General features: G+C 40.7%; 1 protein-coding gene across 1 annotated transcript in view; it reads left to right on the top strand.

Moving 5' to 3' along the window:
- Window positions 1-17,397, top strand: part of LOC119720987 (WD repeat-containing protein 6-like) — a 20,665-nt gene extending 3,268 nt beyond the window's left edge. The window contains 17 exon segments of the mRNA XM_038190852.1: window positions 839-900; window positions 1,866-2,040; window positions 2,653-2,804; window positions 3,642-3,748; window positions 3,887-4,084; window positions 4,310-4,468; window positions 5,058-5,135; window positions 5,943-6,221; window positions 6,977-7,040; window positions 7,157-7,219; window positions 8,058-8,311; window positions 8,470-8,687; window positions 8,904-9,853; window positions 10,645-10,794; window positions 11,902-12,005; window positions 14,971-15,038; window positions 16,220-17,397. Of these exon segments, the coding sequence (XP_038046780.1) occupies window positions 839-900; window positions 1,866-2,040; window positions 2,653-2,804; window positions 3,642-3,748; window positions 3,887-4,084; window positions 4,310-4,468; window positions 5,058-5,135; window positions 5,943-6,221; window positions 6,977-7,040; window positions 7,157-7,219; window positions 8,058-8,311; window positions 8,470-8,687; window positions 8,904-9,853; window positions 10,645-10,794; window positions 11,902-12,005; window positions 14,971-15,038; window positions 16,220-16,319 (3,181 nt within the window). The 3' untranslated portion in view covers window positions 16,320-17,397.
- Window positions 17,398-22,330: the final 4,933 nt, after the last annotated feature.

Below are 22,330 nucleotides of genomic sequence, written 5' to 3'. Positions count from 1 at the left end.
ACTTTGTTTTCTGAAACATGTTAAATTCTGTTTGTTGCAGGGGCGAAGTTATATGGAGTTTAGCTGTCCACGAGAATCAGAAACTGATTGTAAGTACCAACAATGTCAAAACTGCATTATTTCTGCAAAAAAATGATTTTTGTTGACATGTTGTTTCTCGTTGATCTAGGTTAGATTTTCCATTCATTACAGGGATGAGAATGTTCTTGTTCATACATGTAGGTTCAACATCATAAACCTTTTTCTTTTTTCAATTAATACTGCACATGTGTTTTTCTTTCTTTTTTTACTAGTCTGTGATAAGAAATACGTGTTCAAGCAAAATTTGGGTAAAGTTGCAATATTTAGGAGGAAAATATATAAATGTACCCACTGTTAGGCCAAAAAAAAAATAAGTCGGTCTCTGGTCAGCTCGCGCGTCAATTTTAATCATGCGCGTCAATCTTTTTTTTTTCCAAAATGTTCTGCGGTAGCTCCAACAGCGCCCTCTATTGCCGCACCTCCTCAATTTTTTTTACCAAAGAGCACAAAGGAATGGGAAATTGCACCAAGGCAAATGATCGAAAGCACCAAGGCAAATTATGGAGGACATCAATGTACATGAGGACACCAAAAAAAACAAATAGTACCCCACCTTGTCTGTACAATCAAGCTTGAAGAAAGAAAAAAAAAAGAAAAAAAAAAACCTGCGTCGCCGCGTCAATTCCGGAACTTTGGTCGACCAGAGACCCGAATATATTTTTTTTTTTTTGCCTTAGGCCGTGTATTTTTTTCCCTGCTAAGAAGATGAGGATATTTGCTTAAAATCTAACACCAATTTCTGGGTCGCTATTTATAGGTCACCGGTTGGTGGAGATGGCAGCATACGAGTCTGGCCTATTGATACGAAACAGGAAGAATGTAAGTAAGCAGTGAGGTTTTAAGAAATGTGCTGGAAATTTCAAATTTGTTTTTGGAATAATTATGCTGGATTTTGGAAAGAAAGACACCTTATCCGGTGTTGATTCTGCAGCAAAGTGTGAGGAGTGAGCAAAAGGTTTTCAGAAAGAGTTTCAGAATGTCAAAAGGTCGTATCTCACTTAAAATAACCCGGATGAACATATAGTCAGTGGACATCGAGATACAACCTTGTTGCACGGAGCGTATATGCGCGAGATTGACTTTTGTTGCAGAGGGAGTTTACGACCTTGTTGCACTGACACGACGAGTACAATTTGTTGGATTTCTTTTGTATTGTGAGGTCTGCACTAACTACCTATGTTGTTGGGTCCCTTTTTTAGGCCTGCAGGAAAACTTCCAAAAGTTCTGCCTGGAGGGTGTTTGGGTAGAAGGAAATAATATGTGCCTTGCACATATCATGAAGTTACTCTGAGACATAGGCTTATGATACCACTAAACTTTCCACAAATGTAAGGAAATTTAAATTCTGGCTTGCACAGGTTTTTTTTTGTTTACTTGGTTTCCATTGCACATTGATTAAACAAATTTCAGAAACAACCTCTGGTCTAGAGAGTTCAACCTAAACCCTGCCTAAGAAATGAGATGAATCGTTTGAAGGGACATGATCAATACATTGGTAGAGTTGTATGGGTGCCAAATTTGTTGACACATCTTGCAATGAGAAATCGTCCAAATAGACTGATTCCTTAAGCACCGCCCACTACGCACTTTGAAAAAAAAACACATGTGTCCCTGTTTTCAATGCCACACTGCATGTGCTAGCTTTTCTGCCCGCATGTCAGACAATAATCCCCACTGTGATTGGTCAAAACATCGTGGGCGGACTTAATGGATCGGTCTATTGTGATCTTCCCCAACTTATCCCTCATTTTGATGGAGTGGTTAACCTCTTTTACACATCGCAGGCATCACGACCGAGGAATTGAACATCCAGACTGATGCCCCTCCCAACTTGCTCAGAGCCTTGGAAACTACCAGCACGTCCTGTGGCACAGAAGTGCTGATGGTTGACGGATTCAACCCAAGGCAACTTACTGTTCTAAACTCTGGAAGATCATCGTCTTGACTCTGAATGAATGGGTAAGTCTACTTCTGTCTTCTGTGCAAGCCCTTGGAAATTGTATTTGACAAAAGGCTTTGTGCCAGAGTGAAAATGCAAGGCTTTGAGTACAATTTTAGTGATAACACACTAAACACTTCAACCGAAACCCCTGGGCTCTTTAACATGAACCTATCTGAATCCAACCCAAAAATCCATCCTAAAATTAATTTGATAACATTTGTCACTTTGGCACCCTTTCATCAGAGCAGGGCCCAATTTCACGGCGTTGCTTAACAGTTAGCAGAAAAGTTGAGCTTAGCATAGTAGAAAATTTGCTAAACTTAAGCACTATTTCACGGCTTGGACGTGCTAACTGTCCCGCGTGCATGGAGATTTCTGTTGTTACGTCATTATAAAAAGTTAAGCAAAGTTCCCCCTGAAGTAAGCGTGTATTTTGCTGTGCTTATGCTTACGGTCTCCATGAAGTAAACGGAGGCTCTGTTAGCAGAAAATCGTGTGCTTAGCAGCACCGTGAAATTGGGCCAGTCCATGTTATTCTGCATGCAGAGGTCATAACCGGTAGACATACAACCCACAAATATAATGGGAGTACATGTATTAATTTTGTGGTCTAATTTTTGTCACCGTAGATGCTTGCTGTGCTACACCATAGGAAACAAACAGTGGGAACTGCTGTCGCACGACCCTAACTACCAATCCTACTGCCTGTTGATGGTCTGTCCCAATTACCAAGTAGCTGCCCTGGGAAACATCCAGGGCAGTCTGAAGATTGTAGCTCTGGGTAAGTTGAGGCTTTCATGAAAATAGCCTTTTGGCTTTTACAAGGGGCATAACCATGAACGAAAAGCATAATTATGTAACCCTTATAGACCTATCTTTTGTTGTAAACATTGAGCTCCATTTTGTATGGGCTGGCACAGGCTTGCACATTTTATGCCGTGGTCGGCAACAGATTTTGCCAAAACTTGCATATTAACACCCTTATTATGTAAGATAGAGGCTTTTTATTCCAGTCTTTGGTAGCATGTGTTGGTTATTTTGTATTTTCTAAAATGATTTTTTATTTTCAACAATGATATGTTTAAACATTAATAACTGTTCTTTATTTTTGAAACGTTGACCTTCCATAGTTTGTCAACTCAAATATGACCAAACACTGTTGTTAAATTCTGCAACAGCCACATTCTGATTTATATGGACTACCGAAGTGAATACGTCACGCGCACAAAATGTGTGTGAAAGACATTAGAACCAAATGTGTGTGAAAGACATTAGAACCAACAGGCGCGCGTACTCCATTCGTTTGCACTTCACTTTCTGGTTCCAAATGACGTCACACTTCGGTACTCTATTGTGAACATAAAGCCTTGGTCCCAACCTTGCATTTTTGTGCACAATTAATGGCATTAATGGACGTTTGCCTGTGTACCAAATGCCGAGAGCTTGTTAAAAAAGTTATGACAGTGAAGGTTAAAGCTTAAATTAAAATTGACATCCCCAAAAACAAAATAGAAATTTAATTAAGAGCTATATAGAATTTCATTGAACAAAATATCGGACTAGATTTGGATAGTGATTTGTAAATTTAGAACAGAATTTTCCCCTGTTTCATGTGCAGACAATGGCAAAACCTTGCTGGAGATGGAAGTGTTTACCGGGAAAGTTTTCAGCTTGTGTTGGGAAAACGAGGATAGTCTCTTTGTCTCTGGACCTGATGGAGTCGTGGTGAGAAATGGCCCAGTTTTGCAATTTTGTAGTTGAATGCTTCTTAGTACAAATGTTACTACCAAATACTGGGCTGTGAAGTGTTCACAGAGCTTAATAAAATGTGTGGTTTATTGTTGCCGTCTGTCGTTTCAAAAGATCTGGTTGAATGTCAAGAAATCCAGCAGTGCTTACTGCCTGGAGGAAGCAGCCCGGTTCCGTCTGCCTCCAGCACCGCAGCGATGGCTGACAACCGCTGCGTTAGTTCCTCATGAGGAGGGCGCCCTCGTGTGTGGAGATCGGAGAGGCTCTCTGCTTCTGTACACTCAACTGCACAAAAGGAAACAGGAAGACAAGGTAAGAATTGGGTAACTTCTCTATGTCAACCATTTTGTGACCAATTATTTACTTGCAATTGTATACAAGAGTCAACAGCATCCTAGTGCGTAGTTGACGAAGCGGGACTTGTTCTAGGTAAAATAACCACATTTTAAAGACATTTTTCAACTAGGGTAGGTAAATTTACCCCCGATTCGATAACATATTTTACCATTTAACGTTCTCTGTTTTCACTTTGTCTAGCCAGTTGGCCCCACACACTCCCTCCCCTGCATACACGGCAAGGCTGGTGTGACTCAAGTCTGCCACCACGCTGGCTGCGTCTACAGTACAGGTAGAGATGGCACATACAGGCAGTACAGGATACGGGGCACCAGACTGCAGATCTTGAATACTTTCAAGGTATAACATCACTAATAAAAAGGAATTTCACTAAGCATTTGTGTTAATGTACGTGTGCTTAATTTGTACATCGTCGTGTCAGTGCAACAAGGTCGTATGTCCATTCTGCAACAAAGTCGTATCTCGCGCGTATACGCTCCGTGCAACAACGTCGTAACTCGACGTCCATTGACTTTGCGTGTACACCGGGTTATTTTAAGCCACATACGACCTTTTGACATTCTGAAACTCTCGTTTTGCGTTTATGCCATTTTAGGAGATACGACGTTGTTGCACTGACGCGACGACATATGGTGTAAAATTTGTATCCGCTTATTTCCCCAAACGTTTGATGTACAACAACCTTGAAATTTTTTTTTTTTTAATGGACCTCAAATATCCCCGAAAACAACAAGAAAATCAGTCTATATCTTACCAATATTTATTGCTTCAAGACAGCTTTCAGACAGATAGTACTTTTCTTGAAAAGTTTTCTACACCGACTTAAAACTTGTTTTCATGGAAACAAATAAACAATTAAGCTTACCAAGGCATCTTTATTAAATATTGATTGAGTTTGTGTTTTTCCTCCCAATGTTTTTTTAACAAGGTGTACAAAGGTTTTAACTGGATTGAGAGTATTTCTTTCACTGCTGCAGACGATGTCTTAGTGACTGGTTTTCATGCTGTAAGTCTTACATTTTGCCTTCTGAAAAAATTAGCCATCACAAAATGTGTACAAAACTGTCAGTTGAAGTTTCCCTTTCATTGTTGAGCATTAGCTCTAGCCATCTAAAAACAATTTGCGCTTCTGGCCAAGCTGTATCGAGCCATTACAAGTGTACATGTTGTGTGTGTGTCACATAATACAGATCTGATACACCGTGCCCTCTGGAGACATGCACACAATAGGGAACAAAATACTGTATACGTCTCCACAGGGCAATTTCTATAGATGAATACCTCTCCACAAGGTTTTCACGAAATAGATATATGGATTTTACTCAAAAACTAGGAATTTCCAAGGTGGGTTGATCCATCGCAAATGAAAGAGTTATAGAAAAGGAATAGTAAGTCCGTATTTCAGCCAAGGAAATTAATTCTGGTTAAAATAAGAGCATTTCGAAACGACACTTTCAAACTCGAAAACTTGATAACACGAGAACAAAGAAATATCTCCACAAGGATACAAATTTCAGACTGTGTACACCAGTACATAAATGTTGTTTCTCGCACATCCGCAGAATGCGATGCACCGTGCGACAGGATTCCCAACTAGCACTCAACAGCTAGGTTTTTGGGAGTCAACACTTTGACCCCCGAAATTCGTTCTTGCATGGTTCTCGCAAGAATAACACAAAAACGCCCAGTTTTTAAAGGATGGTTATGTGGACATTTTGTAGCCCAATTGGGCTCATTCCAGGACACAGTGTCCCTTTAACTGTTATTCTTTTTGAGGAATTTCATTTTTTGTTCCCATTTGGTGATTTTGCAGTCATCTTTCATTGTATGGAGTCAACACAGTAACGAGAAACTGGTGCAGATCCAATGCGGCGGGGGTCACAGGGCATGGGGTTTTGCCACGTGCAAGCTTCTCCCTACCCCAGGGGATTCCATTCCCAGCAGTGGGGACAGTAGCCCCACCCCTGGGGATGCTGTAACAAGCATTGATGGCACTGGTAGCACATTGGCGGTGTTTGCTTGTATAAAAGCAAAAAAGATCATTGTGTGTACGGCACCAGGACAGAAACTTCAGCAGCATCCGATACTCAAGGTGAGTCAAGTACTGGGGAAGCTTCCCCACCCCTAGGGGCATAAATCCCAGGGATGGGGGACAGGATGGAAAGGGTTTTGACCAGGTGGGGACGTGCTATAGGATCATTCCCCATTTCTTCATGAGTGACATCCTCGTGTCAACTTTACAGCACAAAGAAGTAAAAAATAGATAAATAAAGAAAGCTTTAATTCAATACAAATTTTTTTCTCCTTTAAGAAAGACATTGTTCAAGTTTCGTGTAGAACAATTACGTGTAGAATAAAAGTTTGGGAAAATTACATTCAACAGGGGTGTGAAATCTCAGCTTTAAAGCTGATTTCAGCTTTTTTTGTTTTGGATTTCAGCTTTTTTTCCTCACCTGCTGTGTACAAAAGATAGATTTCCAAAGTTCAGCTTTTTTACACAGTTTTCAGCTGTTTTCAGCTATATTTATCAGTGGTCACTCACACCCCTGATTCAATTTAAACTCAAACAGTGCAAAGAAGTAAATGGATGCAAAGCATGCATGTGTACATTTATGTATGGATAATTAATTAAAACACAAAGTATAATAATCAATTGATGTCCAGCTCCCCCCCCTTTTTAAATACATGCATGACATTCTCCACCTCATTGATGTATTTCACTCGCAACTTTTTGAGACGCAAGTTTTACTAGCTTGCAGAAATTTCACTTAATTTTACTGTTGTTTTTGCTGTTCTAGTTTGACAAAGTGACTGACTTGGTGAATTCTTAAATGTTCTCATTTTTAGGAGAGTTTGCATGGACGAAGAGTCACTTACATCAAATACCTTGCTACCGTCGCTCTACCCGAAGGTAAGTTAAATATGGCACACTTTATGTCTTGATACACTCTCAGTTATAAAAAGTGATTTTTTCTTGTTGTATATTTATTATTTGAAGACATGTCATGTACGTTGTCATCTTTGTAGGTGAATGCGCAGTGTGTGCTACGGGCAGTGAAGACAACGCAGTCAACATAGTTGCCATTATGTGTATCCTTATCTTAGTTCTCAATTACAAGGGCATAGTACGTCAATCAAAACCTCAAGTCAAGTGATAAGCTATTTAACCCTTTAGTCACTGTTGTGCCGGAAACCGCCTAAGCACTGTATGGTTTTATTGATTCTTCAGTGAAAAAATACAATGTAATACAATGTAGAACAAGTGCTAATGGGTTAAAGGAATTATGACACAGCTAGTCCATTGTCATTGTTCATCTTTTGTCAGTTTTATGACGTAGCATGTGATTTGATTTGGGAGTGACGTGTGACTTGTTATGTGCTCCGTGCACAAGTACTCCCTCAACGGCAAGAAAAGGAGAGTGAGGGGAGACCACTGGAAGTGAAATTCAAACGCATCGGCAACTACACTTGACACGAACGCTAAGACACTATGGCTTTGTGCGCAGTCGGAAAACATTTGTGCATGAAATTTTCTCATTGTCTTACTGTCATATACTGAAACAACAATGAACCACTGAAAGCAAAAACAATAACCACCGCACACCCCTGAAATTCTTGTGATTTGTTTATGCTGAAGCAGATGTGAATATGGATATTTCCATTAACTTAAAAATCAAAAAGGCACCAAAACGTCCTTAAAATGGCAATATGAAGATTACAAATATAGTGAAATGGATCACAAAGGTACATTTAAGGATTGCATTTTTTTTTAAACCGTAACATGGGTCCTTTAATAATTTCGTGATACCATAGAATCTTCCTAAATGTGAATGCAATCTAAAATACAATGCTTTTTTTTTAATAAGAACTTTGATTTGGAGATTCTTCTTGAACTTAGAAGATCTTTCCTTAATTAGCTAGCTCACAGTCCCCATTGGCAAACCTTCCACAATTCAAGTTCTGCATCGTCTGCAAGTCCACATTTCAAGTGTCCGCTGTCTTGCTGCCTGCCCTGCTTCATCCACGATGAAGAACTCGGAGGAGGGGGAAGGCGAAGAACAAGCAGAGGTCACGGAAGGTCAGGAGGCAGGTCAAAGGTTACTGCTGTTCTCTGTGGGTGGCCGGCGAGCTATTCAATGTTGGAGAGTGACAATTCCTAGGAACTGCCCGATACAAGACCAGGTTTGTTTTTGTTGGCAATCTGAACAGTCTGAAATAATTTGATAGTTGAAATAGTTTGAGGGCCCATTACATTTTTCAGAGATAGAAAGAAAAAAAAAAACGAACAAGTCAACATAAGTGAACACTATAACCACATTTTGATACTTTATAATCTATAGGCTCCTGGGTGGCTAAAATCTGTGTGTACCGTAGAGCACCTAGCATCTTATGGAAACACGGACAATGTCAAGCAACGACGCTGGTTGAAGAGACACGGACGTACCATTGATCCAGAAACTAGATTCATGTCGGTCTGCGTGTGGAAAGGAAGCGAGCTGATTGGCTACCGGAGGGCTGAGTGCATGCTGGGAGTGGCTGGCTCGGACGCTTGCCTGAGGTAATTAACTCTCTTGGGTTATATATTAAGAGCAACTTAGAATGTAATAATGTACCCCAAAATTTTTTTTAAATTTTTGTCTATATCTTTGTGAAATTGTAAATGTTCAATCTTAGATACGATATTTTACATTACTAATTTATCATTTAACAAAACTGTGGGACAAAAAATTATGTTTTCTCACTTCGCTTTTGTTTTTTTTAATTTTATTTTTAGGCTCTTCATTTTTGATGAACAATCCAAGCAATTGTTCCCGCATCTTTCGACCAACTCCCAAGGCTGTTGCCTGCTTACCACACTCGGCATGACCCACGACTTCCCATGGGGACCCAGCCCCTTTCTGCTCAGTGCAGGCACCAATGGCAGAATTGCATTCTGGGACATTCAGAAAGCACTCCGGGAACGTAGTAATGATGGCATAGATTGTGTAGAGGAGGAAGACTTTGCCCAACGGGAACTGACGATTGAAGGCCAAGTTGAACAATTACAGACAGATCAACAAACTTGTGAATCGAGCAAAGATCCTATTACGACTGACAGTATCGGGGAACCATGCAGCAATGTTCATATACATGAATCATGCGGTCATACCAATGAACCATACACCACAACTGCCAAACCACAAAGTAATATCAGGGAACTAAACAGCGTGACTACGGAACCATGCAATACAACCATGGAACCGTGCAATGATGCCAATGAACTGTGCAAAGATATTATAGAACCATGCAGTGATAATCAGGAACCAAGCAGTATTACCAAGGAACCGTACAGGACAACCACGGCACTATGCAATGATGCCAAGGAACCGTGCAAACATGTGAAAGAACCGTTCGGCAATACCAAGGAACCGTGCAATACTACCAGAGAACCATTCACTGCAGCCGAGGAACTTCGCAGTAGTTTACCCACAGACACATGTAGGGACAGGACTTCAAATACTTTGCGCGCATTAACTGGTCTGGAGCAAGACGAAACAAAAACAGTACGGAACCATCTGGACATGGGAAGAACTGAACCTTCACCATCACTGAGGACTGCATGGAATCATGGAACAGCAGAGACTGATGCATCATGGGACAATGATGCCGACTTTGGAAGGTTACTGCTCTCTGTGAAGGCGCACCAGTCAGGGGTCAATGCACTTTGCATGAGTAAATTAGACAGTGAGTACTTTGGATAGGTTTATGTTTTATCTGTACATGCAAATTGGAAATCCTTGATTTGGATTGGTCATTCCATAGTAACCATTATGTGGCACTGATGCTTTGATCTTTGCCCTAATTCAGGTGATTGACAATGCAGTGCGCCACCAAGAGTTTGCCACAGAGAGTTCATTTTCACAGTGCATTGTGGGAGATGGTCGACATATTCGCAGCGCGGGACATTTGAAATTGTTGCCCCTTCTTGTTTTTTATCAGTATGGTGTTTTTTGTAAGCTGGCAGAATGCTATGCCCCAATCTATAACAAATAAGCTGAAGTTGTCTACTGACACTCATTCAAATAGGCCGTGTTTTGTTGACTGTAAACTTGAAAAAATGGACTATCCATGGCAAACTCTTGGTGGCGCACTGCATTGTGAATTGCCCGAATTGCCATCAAACTAACGTGCACATGCAATATGTCATTCACAGATTCCTTGAGTACGTTAGACAGCTGCGCTATTTACAGTTCTTGCACAGACTTCACACACACTGGTTTTGAACGTGAATGCACCGACTCACTAATCCCGCTCACATTGTTTTAACCCATCACAGCCTTGACTTCCCGACCAAATGTCAGAAAAAAATCTGGCATGCTTGCATTTACACATGACCCACGGCTGGATCACGCAGCGTTGTCGGGAGATGCACATGTTGCCTCAATTGCGAGTCGGATGGGGTTATGGCCCAATCTGGAACGGTCCGTTCAGCTATAAGTTTTGAACTGCAATGTTGTACCTTTTCCTGTTTTTAGGCACTAGGTATCTGTTGGCGAGCGGAGGCGATGACAATTCCATTCAGCTCAGCCTGCTGTCCGTGTCATGCACCGAATCTGACCAGGATATCAGCTTTAGTCTCGAGCATACGCACTGCATCACTTGTGCACATGCTGCACAGGTCACAGGTAGGTCAAATGTCACATTGGTCATTCAAACATTCCTGAAGACTACTGACACCTTATACCAGAAGTCTTGTTAAAGAAGTCGTGCATTAAAAGAACAAAAGAATGTCTGAGGATTCATAAGATGGAATTTTTGCGTCGGGGTGATGTAAATTTGATATAAGGTTTTGCCCTTCACCGATGTATAAACACTGTATACTCAGTGTGTTCCCCCCCCCCCCAAAAAAAAAATAAAAGTGAGAAAAAATCAATCGGGAGGGACTCGAACCCATGACCTCCTGCTTTCTAGTGCAGATGTCTTGCCGCTCGACCATCAAGCTTGCTGGGATCAGTTGGCTGGTTCGAATTTGATGTTGCAGCTGAGCTTCATTGCAGTACCCGCTGCTACATCAGATTCGAACCAGCCAACCAATACCGCAAGTTTGATGGTCAAGTGGTAAGACGTCTGCACTAGAAAGCAGGAGATCGTGGGTTTCAAAGTTCCACCCGAGTGATTTTTTTCCCACTTCACTTGGGGGTAACACACTGTGTTTATACATCGGTGAAGGGCAAAACCTAATATCGAATGTCTGAGTAAAGTCTGCACATTGTGGGCTTGAGTCCGGCTAATGTAGTTGCAGTGCGTGTGCCCCTCGGCAAAGGCATGTTGTCACTAACTGCTTCTCCTCTCCCAAGTGCAAAATGGGTATCTGTTAAGGTGGAGATAGTTGTTTTGCTTGAATTTTGCTCAAATACCCCCTGAACAATGAAAAAGACGAGATAGTTGGACAGCTGATCACTCTTTTTGCCATTAGCCTCGGCTCAAGATACATCAGTTTGTGCACATTCATACAAGAATTGGTTCTGTGTACTCCTTGCAATAGAAATCACTTAGCATTAAAGGGTTACTATGAATGGAACTGAAATTGTGCAGTCCACGTTCATTGATAACAGGTTTCATCTAGAACAGCTTTTTAGTTAGTGCTACAAAGGGTTGCTGTACTAATTTCCTGATTTAGTCATGTGGCGCACAGGTTTTAGATAGTTCATCTAAACAACTTAGTGTGGAGACATCAAACAAACTTCTGATAAACACATGATCCATTGAACTTCTTGTTTCTCTGTTTCCAGGTTTGTCGTTCATTGGTGCCCACACACTGGTCTCGTCGTCCATAGATCAAAGACTCAACGTTTGGAGCATCAGTGTCACCTCTGATAAGACCTCCATCATGCAGGTAATGGACTGATCCGTAAAACCCCACCCCTTGATTTTTTTTGACCAATTACAGTCATCAGTGAATGTGCAGCCAAATACCCGACAGAAGTGTGGCTCGTGTGCACTTGTGATGCATGCTGTCAGAACATGCAATTTGGCATCTCGGAGACACCGGTGTTGTTTGGCCAACGTGTGCAGTGAGCAGCGAGCAGGATTTTCAGCTTGTGTTTAACATGAATTGCTTGCATTCAGCCAAGTGTATATACACACAGATAATAGACCTCATGCTTTAAGGCGGAGTCAGAGGGCAATGGCTTTGTATTGCTAGGATAGGCATGAGTAAACCTTTTGAGCATTCATTGTTACTAAATTATACTAACAAAGAAGAGCCTCTGAGATACTGCAATGCATAAGGTCTATGGGGCTGACACACTATTAATTTTCAGAGTTTTGACACTGGAGGATTAGTCTGAGTATCAACCCTTGTTCTACGGAGCCCGCACACTATCTCAGCAACAATGACATATATGTGCAATGCAAATTTATGTGACCTTGCGTGCCAGCCAATCGGAGTCGACTTTAGAAATTGTGACATCAACTTGTGCAGCACTGTGAACTAAGCTGTCGATTGGTCAAATTGCTGTCATGTCTTTGCAATACAACAACAGGTTACCAAAGACCCAATAGAAAGACACAGTGTGGTTTTGCATAATTAATCTGCAACCACATCTGCACGCATATCATAAATGCTTATGTGCAAGCGGATATTCCATAGACTACTGGAGTGAATGGTTGTGCATGGAGGCTTTACATTTCCTCTGCGTTACAAATGGGGGAAAAAACAAAATACGTTCTGGCTGTTAAACCTAGCCCCATAAATGTGGCCTATTTACTGGACTACATGTACCTCCGTAAATATCGGCCACAGACTAAAAATTGACTCACAACGTGAGAACTTAGTACAAAACTTATTTTCACATTCAGACTTCGTGCATAGTTGATTGATGCTTTAAAAAAACACTCACCCTGTTAAAAGCAAATCCAATGTGGTCCGGCATCTGTCAGCCGTCCAGCTGTCAATTGTCAGCCAATTTTGGAGGCTTCTTGACATCCGTTTGTGTGTAACTCAATTGCAACCATGTTCCAACTGAACAATGCTCTCGCGATCCTGTTCACCTGCGGTATATTGCATGCATACTTACGCACATCGTACAGCTAAATGGCCGACGGTATACGCATGAGGGCGCACTATACATGAAGGATTCTCTAAAGTCAAGCAACAGTCACCGGGCCTGCGGCGCGCTGCGTGACTGACAGGTGACAATCCATGTATCCCATCATGTATTGCGCGAGAGCATTGTTCAGTTGGAACATGGTTGCAATTGACTTACACACAAACGGATGCTAAGAAGCCTCCAAAATTGGCAGAAAATTGACACGAAAGCTGGACGGCTGACAAATGCCGGACCACATTGCATTTGCTTTTAACAGGGTGAGTGTTTTTTTTAAAGCATTAATCAACTAATGGACGCAGTCTGACTGTGAAAATAAATTTTGTATTAAGTTTTCACATTGTGAGTCAATTTTTAGTGTGTGGCCGATATTTACGGAGGTAGTCCAGTAAATAGGCACCATTTATGGGGCTATGTTAAACCATGCGTTGACCAGAGCCAATTATTGCAGCCCAATTGCCAATCTGCACAGTTCCGGGGCCAATTGTGTCAGGCCAAGGCTGCCTCTTTTGATCATAAGGGATAATATAATCTTGTGACCCTGTGGAATAGACTGGCAGCCACAATTGTTGCTAATAATACCAAATTGTTTTTAGAAGAGCAGCGAGGGGACGCTTATGAGCTGCGTGGGAGTGTAGCACTGCCTCATTAATGCCTTTCTAATTGTGGCCCCTGGGTCCACCTGTTCTGCTTACCCATGGCAAAAAAAATTCCCCTCTTACTGTAATGGAACATTCTGTGCTTACTGTTAGCATGTTTCACAGGTTAGCAAGAAATTTAGGCTTATCCATATTTTTGGGTTAGCACATAATTTTTCTAGCTCTGTTAACACAGTATGGTGATTCTAAGCGTGATTGTAGTTAGCAGAGCCATTGAATTGGGCCCCTATTTTTAGGCTGCCTAATTTATGTTAAAGGTACTATACAACATTGGAAAAGAACATAAAACAAAAGTACCAGATTATTATAAAATACCTTACTTGGCTGTAAGTGAATAATAGTCTCAAGCATCCTTTGAAATCATGGCACCTGGTGTGCTGTCATTTTCAAGAAAAGTGGACTTTTTGTATCATTTTCCAACGATGGTCGGCCGACAAATTTAGTTAGTCCATATTTTGTTTGCAAATCGGTTACACATCCTTGAATGGGTACAAGCTAGGTAGTCTGGTTCCCTGACCTGACAATTCCCCAACGTCTATAATGGCTCCGTTTCGTCTGAAGGAGGGTCAGGGAACCAGACTACAAGAACAACATTTTCAAAAGCAAATGTTGTATATTACTTTTAAGACTAACAGGAATCAAAAGTGAGAATGTGCTTTTAAAAAATGTTTATGCTACACCAATTTGCCTTTGCCAAAATTGCTTTTCAGAATGTAACACGGTGATCTCATTGATGGCACTGCACTTTGTTTACTGCATGGCTCTGGTTAAGTAATGAATTTGGGGGGATTGAAAATTCTACGTAACAAAAACACCCAGAGAGTTGGGCTTAATACACTCAATCAAGATTCTGAACCACACTCACAAGCCTGCTGAGGCTTACTACAATTCGTGGTTTAACACCTCCAAAGATCCAGTGGATTTTCAAATATTCATTGCCTCGACAATGTTATGTTGTGGGCTTAATACACTCCATCTAAGTTCTGAACCACAGCACAAGCCTGCTGAGGCTTACTACAATTCCCGGTTTAACACCTCCAAAAGATCCAGTGGAGTTTCATATATTCATTGCCCTGACAATGTTGTCTTTCAGGTCGAGTCGCTCGGAAGTCGCTTGACCCTCATCGCTGACTGCGCTGGCATGGCCCAGTGGCCTTTGAGGTAATTCAGGCTTGGCGGATTTCATAACATCCGACAATCAAAACCACTCGAGCGTAACACAATTTTTGATTAAGGCACACAGGATTCTGGTGTGGTCTCATTAATAATTTGAGACAATCTGCTGGTTGGTGGTTGGTGGATGAATTGCTTATTCAACCAGGGTCACCAGTGATGAATTTCCAGAAGATGGGCCACGTAACGGCGTACCATCGTGTTCAATATGATTCTCTTGGGGATTTTTTTTCTGTCCCGCTGAATGGTCATCTGAGTTTAATGCAACGGTCCCCTGGAAATATCAACTGGAGTTGTCTGAAGGTTATTGCCCTTGAAGTGAAATTACAGGGGAATACCACTATAACGAACGCGGTGGGCCGGGGTACATAAAATATGTTTGTTTTTGTGGTTGTTCGTTACTTATGGTGATGTGCATTAAAATAGAATTTACTATTCCTGGAGCAAGAGGGGATGTTCGTTATAGCCAAATGTTCTTTATAGCGATGTACGTTATAGTGGTATTTCACTGTACTGCATGAAACTCAAAAGTGTTTAGTTCAGGAAGTGAAAAGTTAAAATTGGGGCCAAAAGGTGAAATGTTAGACCAACATTGTCGGGGGAAAAAAAAGCACAATGGTTTCCAGCAAATAATTTTTAAAGGTAGAATGAACCATTTGTCATTTGTGCAGTTGTTCCTTTTGAAGCAACAAAAGTGCTCAAAATCTAAAGACAAATGCTAAACAACTAACTCGATGAAGTTTTAGCTGTGTGAATTGCTGTATATTTGGAGAAAACACAATATGCTGGATCTCAATTTCAACTTAAAAGTTGCCATGTCGATTTTGAATTGCGCCCTCTCGTGACACCATCCCAAAATCAGCATTCAGGACATGATTCTCATTCAGCCAATTGTTCTTAAGACGCACCGTTGGACAGGCCTTCTTTGGTTGATTTCTTCAAAATGGCAGCTTGCCAGAAAGAACAATTTCACAGGGAGTTTAGTCCCCTTACTATCTTTCAACCAAGTACGGTTTTCAACAATAATTGCGTCAGTTACTTTTTGGATAGCTGCAAATGATGGACTGTAGCTTTAATGTCACAATTGGAAAAAAAATTGTTATTTTGTTTGAAATTTAAAAAAAAATTCAATCTTTTTGTTAAAGTTATACCCATTCTCGTTTCTCAAGGCATGGTGGGCATGCTGTCACTGTGTGTGGCCAGGGAGTACAAGTTCTGCATTTGACGGAGAGTCTAGGAACCAGACCAGAAACAAGCCACTTACCTTGACCATCGATGGCGCCAGCTGGAGAATACATTTTGCATTAATGGGCAAAATGATGGTCCCCGTGCATGACTGCACCACGAGCAGTAAAATTCACCATATGAACACCAGACACTTGACTGTCATGTGTTTTCACTTGGATGATTTCATTTCACTTGTAACAAACAAAAATCACTACCGTAAAATGGGGTAACTTTGGTCATTTTTGAGACATATTTAACTATTGCTTTTATTACAAACTTGGTGAATTGGATTTTCCCTAATATTTAGAACATTCAGACTAAACTCTACACTCTGGTGTTGTTTGGTGTCAAAAAATTGTACTTAAAAAGGGGGGGGGCCCAAAAAAAGATGTGACCAAAGTCTCCGTTTTGGGGCAACATTGGCCAGCCCTAATAAATCCTATGGACAAAAAATGTCACATGTTTAAAAATGTTTCCTTCCAGGTGAAAAGAAGATCAAATGAACATTTCACCCCGGTAGATTCCTAAAAACACACATTATTTTTCCCAAAGGCTTCTTTAATGCCATTTGACCTTTGACCTTCTTGTTCCTTGACCTCTGACCTTTGACCTCTTGAAATTTGACCTAACACAATTATCCACTTCAAAACCACAAGTGCAATCAACTTTGCAGTGGCATTTTCTGAAACTAATCATATAAAATTTACTGAAAAAATCTTGTTTTGCTGAGATTTATATTCACTTGTAACTAAAAATATAGGTGCTGACCAAAGTTACCCTACTGACCAAAGATACCCCATCTTACGGGTACTGAATAATACACTGTATAAATTGATACATGTTTTTCCTGGACCAAAGGCGCCAGCCTATATAATCCTGTAACTGAATGAGTCACTGACGGACTTTGTCACCGAGCGAGAATAACGTGCACTGAGTATCAATGATGTACATGTACGTTGTATGACTTTGTACAGTGCTTGTAGTTGACCTGAACAGCTGATGTTGCGTCTTTTCTACTTTGACGTTGTCCATATTTTGACCATGTCCCCAAAAAAGTGTTCATCTGACTGTTTTTGAAATAACTACAACACCCTGAAGTCAATTTTGAAAAAAAATTGAATGTGTAGATACATGTACTCCTAAGCCTTGGCCCTAAACCCCTATGAGTTTCATTTAATTTTTGTCACGTATCACTGCTTAATGATCAATTGATCACAGCAACATTTTTGGACACTGTGACCAAGTTCCTTGCCATGATCAATTTCAGTGCTGTGTTAAGTAAGCTGTGTAAAATCCTGCATGTTCTGAAAAAAAAGCTGGTATGGTTTGGGATTGGAATCATTTGCTCTTGAGCATTAAACTGATGTCTTGCCATGATGACTGATAGCCAGGCAGATGAATTTCCAATCCCAAATGCAGCCTTTTCCACAACATGCAGGATTTTTACACAGTACAACACTGAAGTTCATTAAGGCAAGGTCACAGTGTCCACAACTGTCGTTGTGATCAATTGATAATTGTGTAGTGATGCGTGACTGAAATTAAATGAAACTCATAGGGGTTAAAGCCAAGGATAAGGAGTATCTGCACAATGACTTATTTTGAAAATTGACCTCATGGTTTTGTAGTTACTTCAAAAAATAGTCAGACGGACATTTTTGGGGGACGTGTATTTCATTGTGAACTGCTGTAACACTAACAGCTCATTTGCTAGCTTAATGCACACCCAGGCCAGAGAGTTTGTTCAGACTTGAGTTCAAATTCAGACTTTTTTTTAACCTTAGAGAAAGACATTATCAGCATAGAAAGAAATGCATCTTTCATACCTTTAATCCAGTTTCCAGACTTTTTTTTTTTAATTCACAATCTCATCCCTGTGTACATCATGCATGTCTTCCACTGAGACTTTTGGGTTCAGCTCATCTGGGCAAGCCCAGACTTGTTTCATAACTAGAAATGATATAACCCACACCCCCCCCCCCTGACCCCGATCCCGAAACTGTGCCTTATTTTTCCATGGTGCATTTTAATGCAAGGGAGTAATGTTTAATTTGTCAGCGAATTGTAACATTGAAATGATCAAGCCACTGTTTCCAGTATCAATTAAGCCATATATAATCTTGTTCAAAATTGTTGATACACACTAAATGCATACCTTCTTAGTGTAGTAATGCCAACAAAATTGTTGCATGTATAGTTGCCTGGGCAGGCCCTGCACTAGCAACTTCTTTATTATGGACAGCCCAACCAGCAGATATTTGATGTAATTCAGTAATTCTTTATTGCTGGTACGGTCCTGAGGTCACCATGGGTCAGTTGGATGGCTGATGGGCTGTTGTTGTTTTTTGCTTGGCTGTTGTTTACATGTATATCAAAAATTATGCATTATGTAAGATTACATTTTATTACTAACTTGAGCCAGTGTGCATAACATGATTTGTTACCTGTTTATCTAAGTTTGGCAAATGTTTGTTGTTGGGTCTTCAGAGAGGACATTTTTCAAATTTAGTAGGGGTTTTTCAAATTTTTCTGATACAAAGAAAGTGTCCATCATATATATCCTTGATTTTGGAAACTTAATCTCCACAGTGGCAAAATTCTATCCCAAGTAATTACATGTATAGTGATTGTTTGACATGACGTAATGGTAAGATCTAATGAGAAACCTCACAAATAAAAAGTATTTGTATTAGTATCAATAAATTAATATTTTTTTAATTAATTGACTTTTTGATAATATTGCAAAGCAATTTAATGAATAAAGGGGACAGAGAGTGTACTACAGAACACAACAGAAGATTTTGTTTTGTTTAAAGTTCTGGCGTCCATGGTTCCGTTGGCAGCTGTTCGCAAGACAGTCTTGGGCCAAGGCTTCATGAAAATAATGTGTATCAAGTTGAGGTGTACAACTCGGCCAGCCAAGTCCGAGGCCCGTTTTCCCTTGAAATACATGTACATGTGCATTTGTTTTTAGGGGGTTGTTGGTTTTGTTAGCGGGGTGTTGGTTTTGTTAGCGGGGTGTTTGTTTGTTTGTTGTTTTTTGAAGTTACATGTTTGTTTTGTTTGGATTTTGCTTCTTTTTTGGGGGGGGGGGCGTGGTTGTGTTTTTTGGGTTTTTTTTCCTTTGTTTTGATTTCCTTCTCGTGCCAGGTTAGCACATTCAGTACCAGCAAACTTGAAAGTCGCATTCTTTTTCCAAAGCTTTAACAAACGAAGTAAGGAACCACTTTTTAGGTTTGAAATTCCTCATTCTGCACTCGAGACCCAGAGCCTGGATATGGCACGCCCGCCTCCTCATGACACTTTCATGCGTGTTTCAAGTTTGGCAACTATGGCGCGCCCAAAAAGTTCCCGCTCTATCCGTCTTCCAATAATGTAAAGTGAAATGAAAAATGACGAACTTAGCTCAGCTTCGTCTTGTTTGTAAGGGAAGGTTTTAAGAAAAGTTTATCTAAAAGGAAGCACATTAAAAACTAAAAGAGAATATTTTAACACATGACAAATTTCTATTGTTTTAAAGTTCACCTGTGATAATATCAACGTACATAGTTTTACCAATGAAATAAAAGGATGTATATTGTATAACGGTTTGAATTGAATATCGTGTATAAATGGTGTTTCTTGCATGTCTGTTAAGTTGTTTAGCCTTGCGGGTTTTTTTCTCAACAGAAACAATTGCCTATCCGGGGTAAAAATTGACAAGTGATGGCTGTCAAATTGTTTTTGCCTTACACCGATTTCTGTTGATTTTGCCCGAGCTGTCGCGGAGTGTGTAATTCCCCGCACGGAATCCCATTTTCCAAATCACTTGCCAAGGCCCTATATACCTGTCGAGTAACTTGATATTAAAAGGCCCACGGTCGAATCTGCTTCCGAAGTCACCTTGGATTCTAGATTGAATTTGCAACGTCTTGGTGTTGCGAATTGCAAGACGGAGCAAGGTCAACTTGGTCCTGCATGTTTCTACGATTAGACACGTTCCTTGTGTCTTGAAACTGTTCCATGTACAGCGCGCCCCCACCAAATATTATTCAGAAACAAGTTCGTAGCCCACACACTGGGGTGTTTGATCCCACTTTTTTTAAAGATTGGTTAAAGATTGATTAAAGATTTATAGCCCTTCCCCTGTCCATTTCAGTAAAATCGAAAACTGTTAGGATTTTTACGAATCAGTTCTGTATCTTCATTCACCTTTTCTCTCTCTTGCCCTTATTGTTTTCATGCAGGACTGCGGCCGCATGCAGTGGTCCAAGACGAATTTAAAATTTGTTATGAGAAAAATTAAAACAATATGTGTATTCGTTTTTAAGCAAACGGGGTATGTGCAACTTTAACTTTGCAAATATTTAACTAAGTCTTGTTCAGAATTTGACCGAACGGGATTCGTACATGCATGGGACATGAACTCCCATGTCAGGTTCATAGTGCATGAGTGCGAGTATGGCTAACTGGCTGCGACTGATTTTCGCATAACACGTCACCGACACTATATACACCCAAGTCCACTATTTTTTTTACTACGTGAAAACCGCTGCATGACAAAGTTTGGTTTCACGAAGTAACACCCGAGTGTGCGCGCGCACATCGGACACTGGCGCGAACGATTTGCGTTTTCACAAAGTTGCTTATACGGAAACACAAATTGGGTGAAAACGTTTTAAAACGTTTGATAGGAATGTGATAAATCCGTAGCCTTGTGTGATTACAGAAACTATACTAAAAGCCTTTAAACTGGTGAAATAAACATCGGTGTTACTTCGTGAAAACGAAATGTACCGAGTGTGACGAAAATCAATCGGTTCTGTAAAATAGGCCTACGCGTGCGTAGCGCGCATGTCACGATCAAATCTTAATCACCCTTCAAGAGAAATAAAATGTAGAACTACGTTGTACACCTGATATGGCAAAACCCAGGATACCAAATTGGGAGTTGAACATCAAACCAAATCACATCAAAATGTCTTAGCTGAAATTACCAAACCAAACGGTTGCAAACCAAACGGTGCCCTTTGATTAACAAAAAGAAAGTAGACGGGGTTAAAAGTTTGCTCGTATCCACTGCAAACAGGAGGCTGTTTGCAGGGCGGTGGGTACGTTAAAAGGTGAAAACCGCCGCTGGACGTAAACCTCATTGCGTCTCAAATCAATTATCAATTATTGTAAAATCAAGCTTTACTCAAAGGGATGGCCGGGATGTTGAATTCAAAGACTTTTCACCGGGGGGGGGGGGGGGGGTGAGGCATTGCAATCAATGAATAAAAGAGCTCAAGGTTTGCAATATTGAATATGATGTTATGCTTGGAGCTGAAAGAACTTTTTTCCAAATTATATACAGGCCCTAACTTGAATAATTTGTCAGTCGGGCGAGGGTTCGGGGTGGTTACACCCCAGTCACAGGCTATAAATAATTTAATTATAATATTTTTGTTTCTTGGCACTTTTCCCCATGCTGGTGCTTGGCAGGCCTTCCACGCCTCACTTCAAAACATCGTCATCATATTTTGCTCAGCATCGGCTTCCTAGAACTTCAGTGACTTGCTTCTCCTGTTAAAAATGAACCACGTTATCTGATTCAGGATCATCCAATCTGTTCTTCAATATAAAACGGGACCAAAGTGTCAAGTATTTCAAGAGGTGTTGGAGAAAAATAAGGCTTTTAAAGCCATATATCATAGATGATAATCATATCATACTAGTCGGATTTCTCCGACTGAGCTGTACGTAAGTACAATTTCGTTGCCTAGAAACCGCCGGGGAGAACTTTAAACAGCTGTGATTGGACAAATTTGGGATGACGTCACGGATTGAATTTGACAGCTGACTGCGCGCTGCGCATGTCGTGCATGGCTACCAATTCATGCAGCCAGCGTGGGCAATGTACATGTACACTGTACTAATAACACGTATAGCTAGTGTACGGATGGTGGACGACGTACGCGTTGCACATCGTGCGTAGTGCAGTGCATGTAGTGTACAATAAATCAGTGTGTGCAGCGCATGCAGTTCGCAATTCGCATTGGAATGCAGAATTGAAAGACTAGACCTCTAAGGCT

The sequence above is a fragment of the Patiria miniata genome, unplaced genomic scaffold (genome assembly GCF_015706575.1).
Source record: "Patiria miniata isolate m_02_andy unplaced genomic scaffold, ASM1570657v1 HiC_scaffold_9, whole genome shotgun sequence".
NCBI classification, from domain to species: domain Eukaryota; kingdom Metazoa; phylum Echinodermata; class Asteroidea; order Valvatida; family Asterinidae; genus Patiria; species Patiria miniata.
The sequence above is the reverse complement of the archived record's forward strand: the minus strand, read 5'-3'. Positions and strand labels throughout refer to the sequence as shown.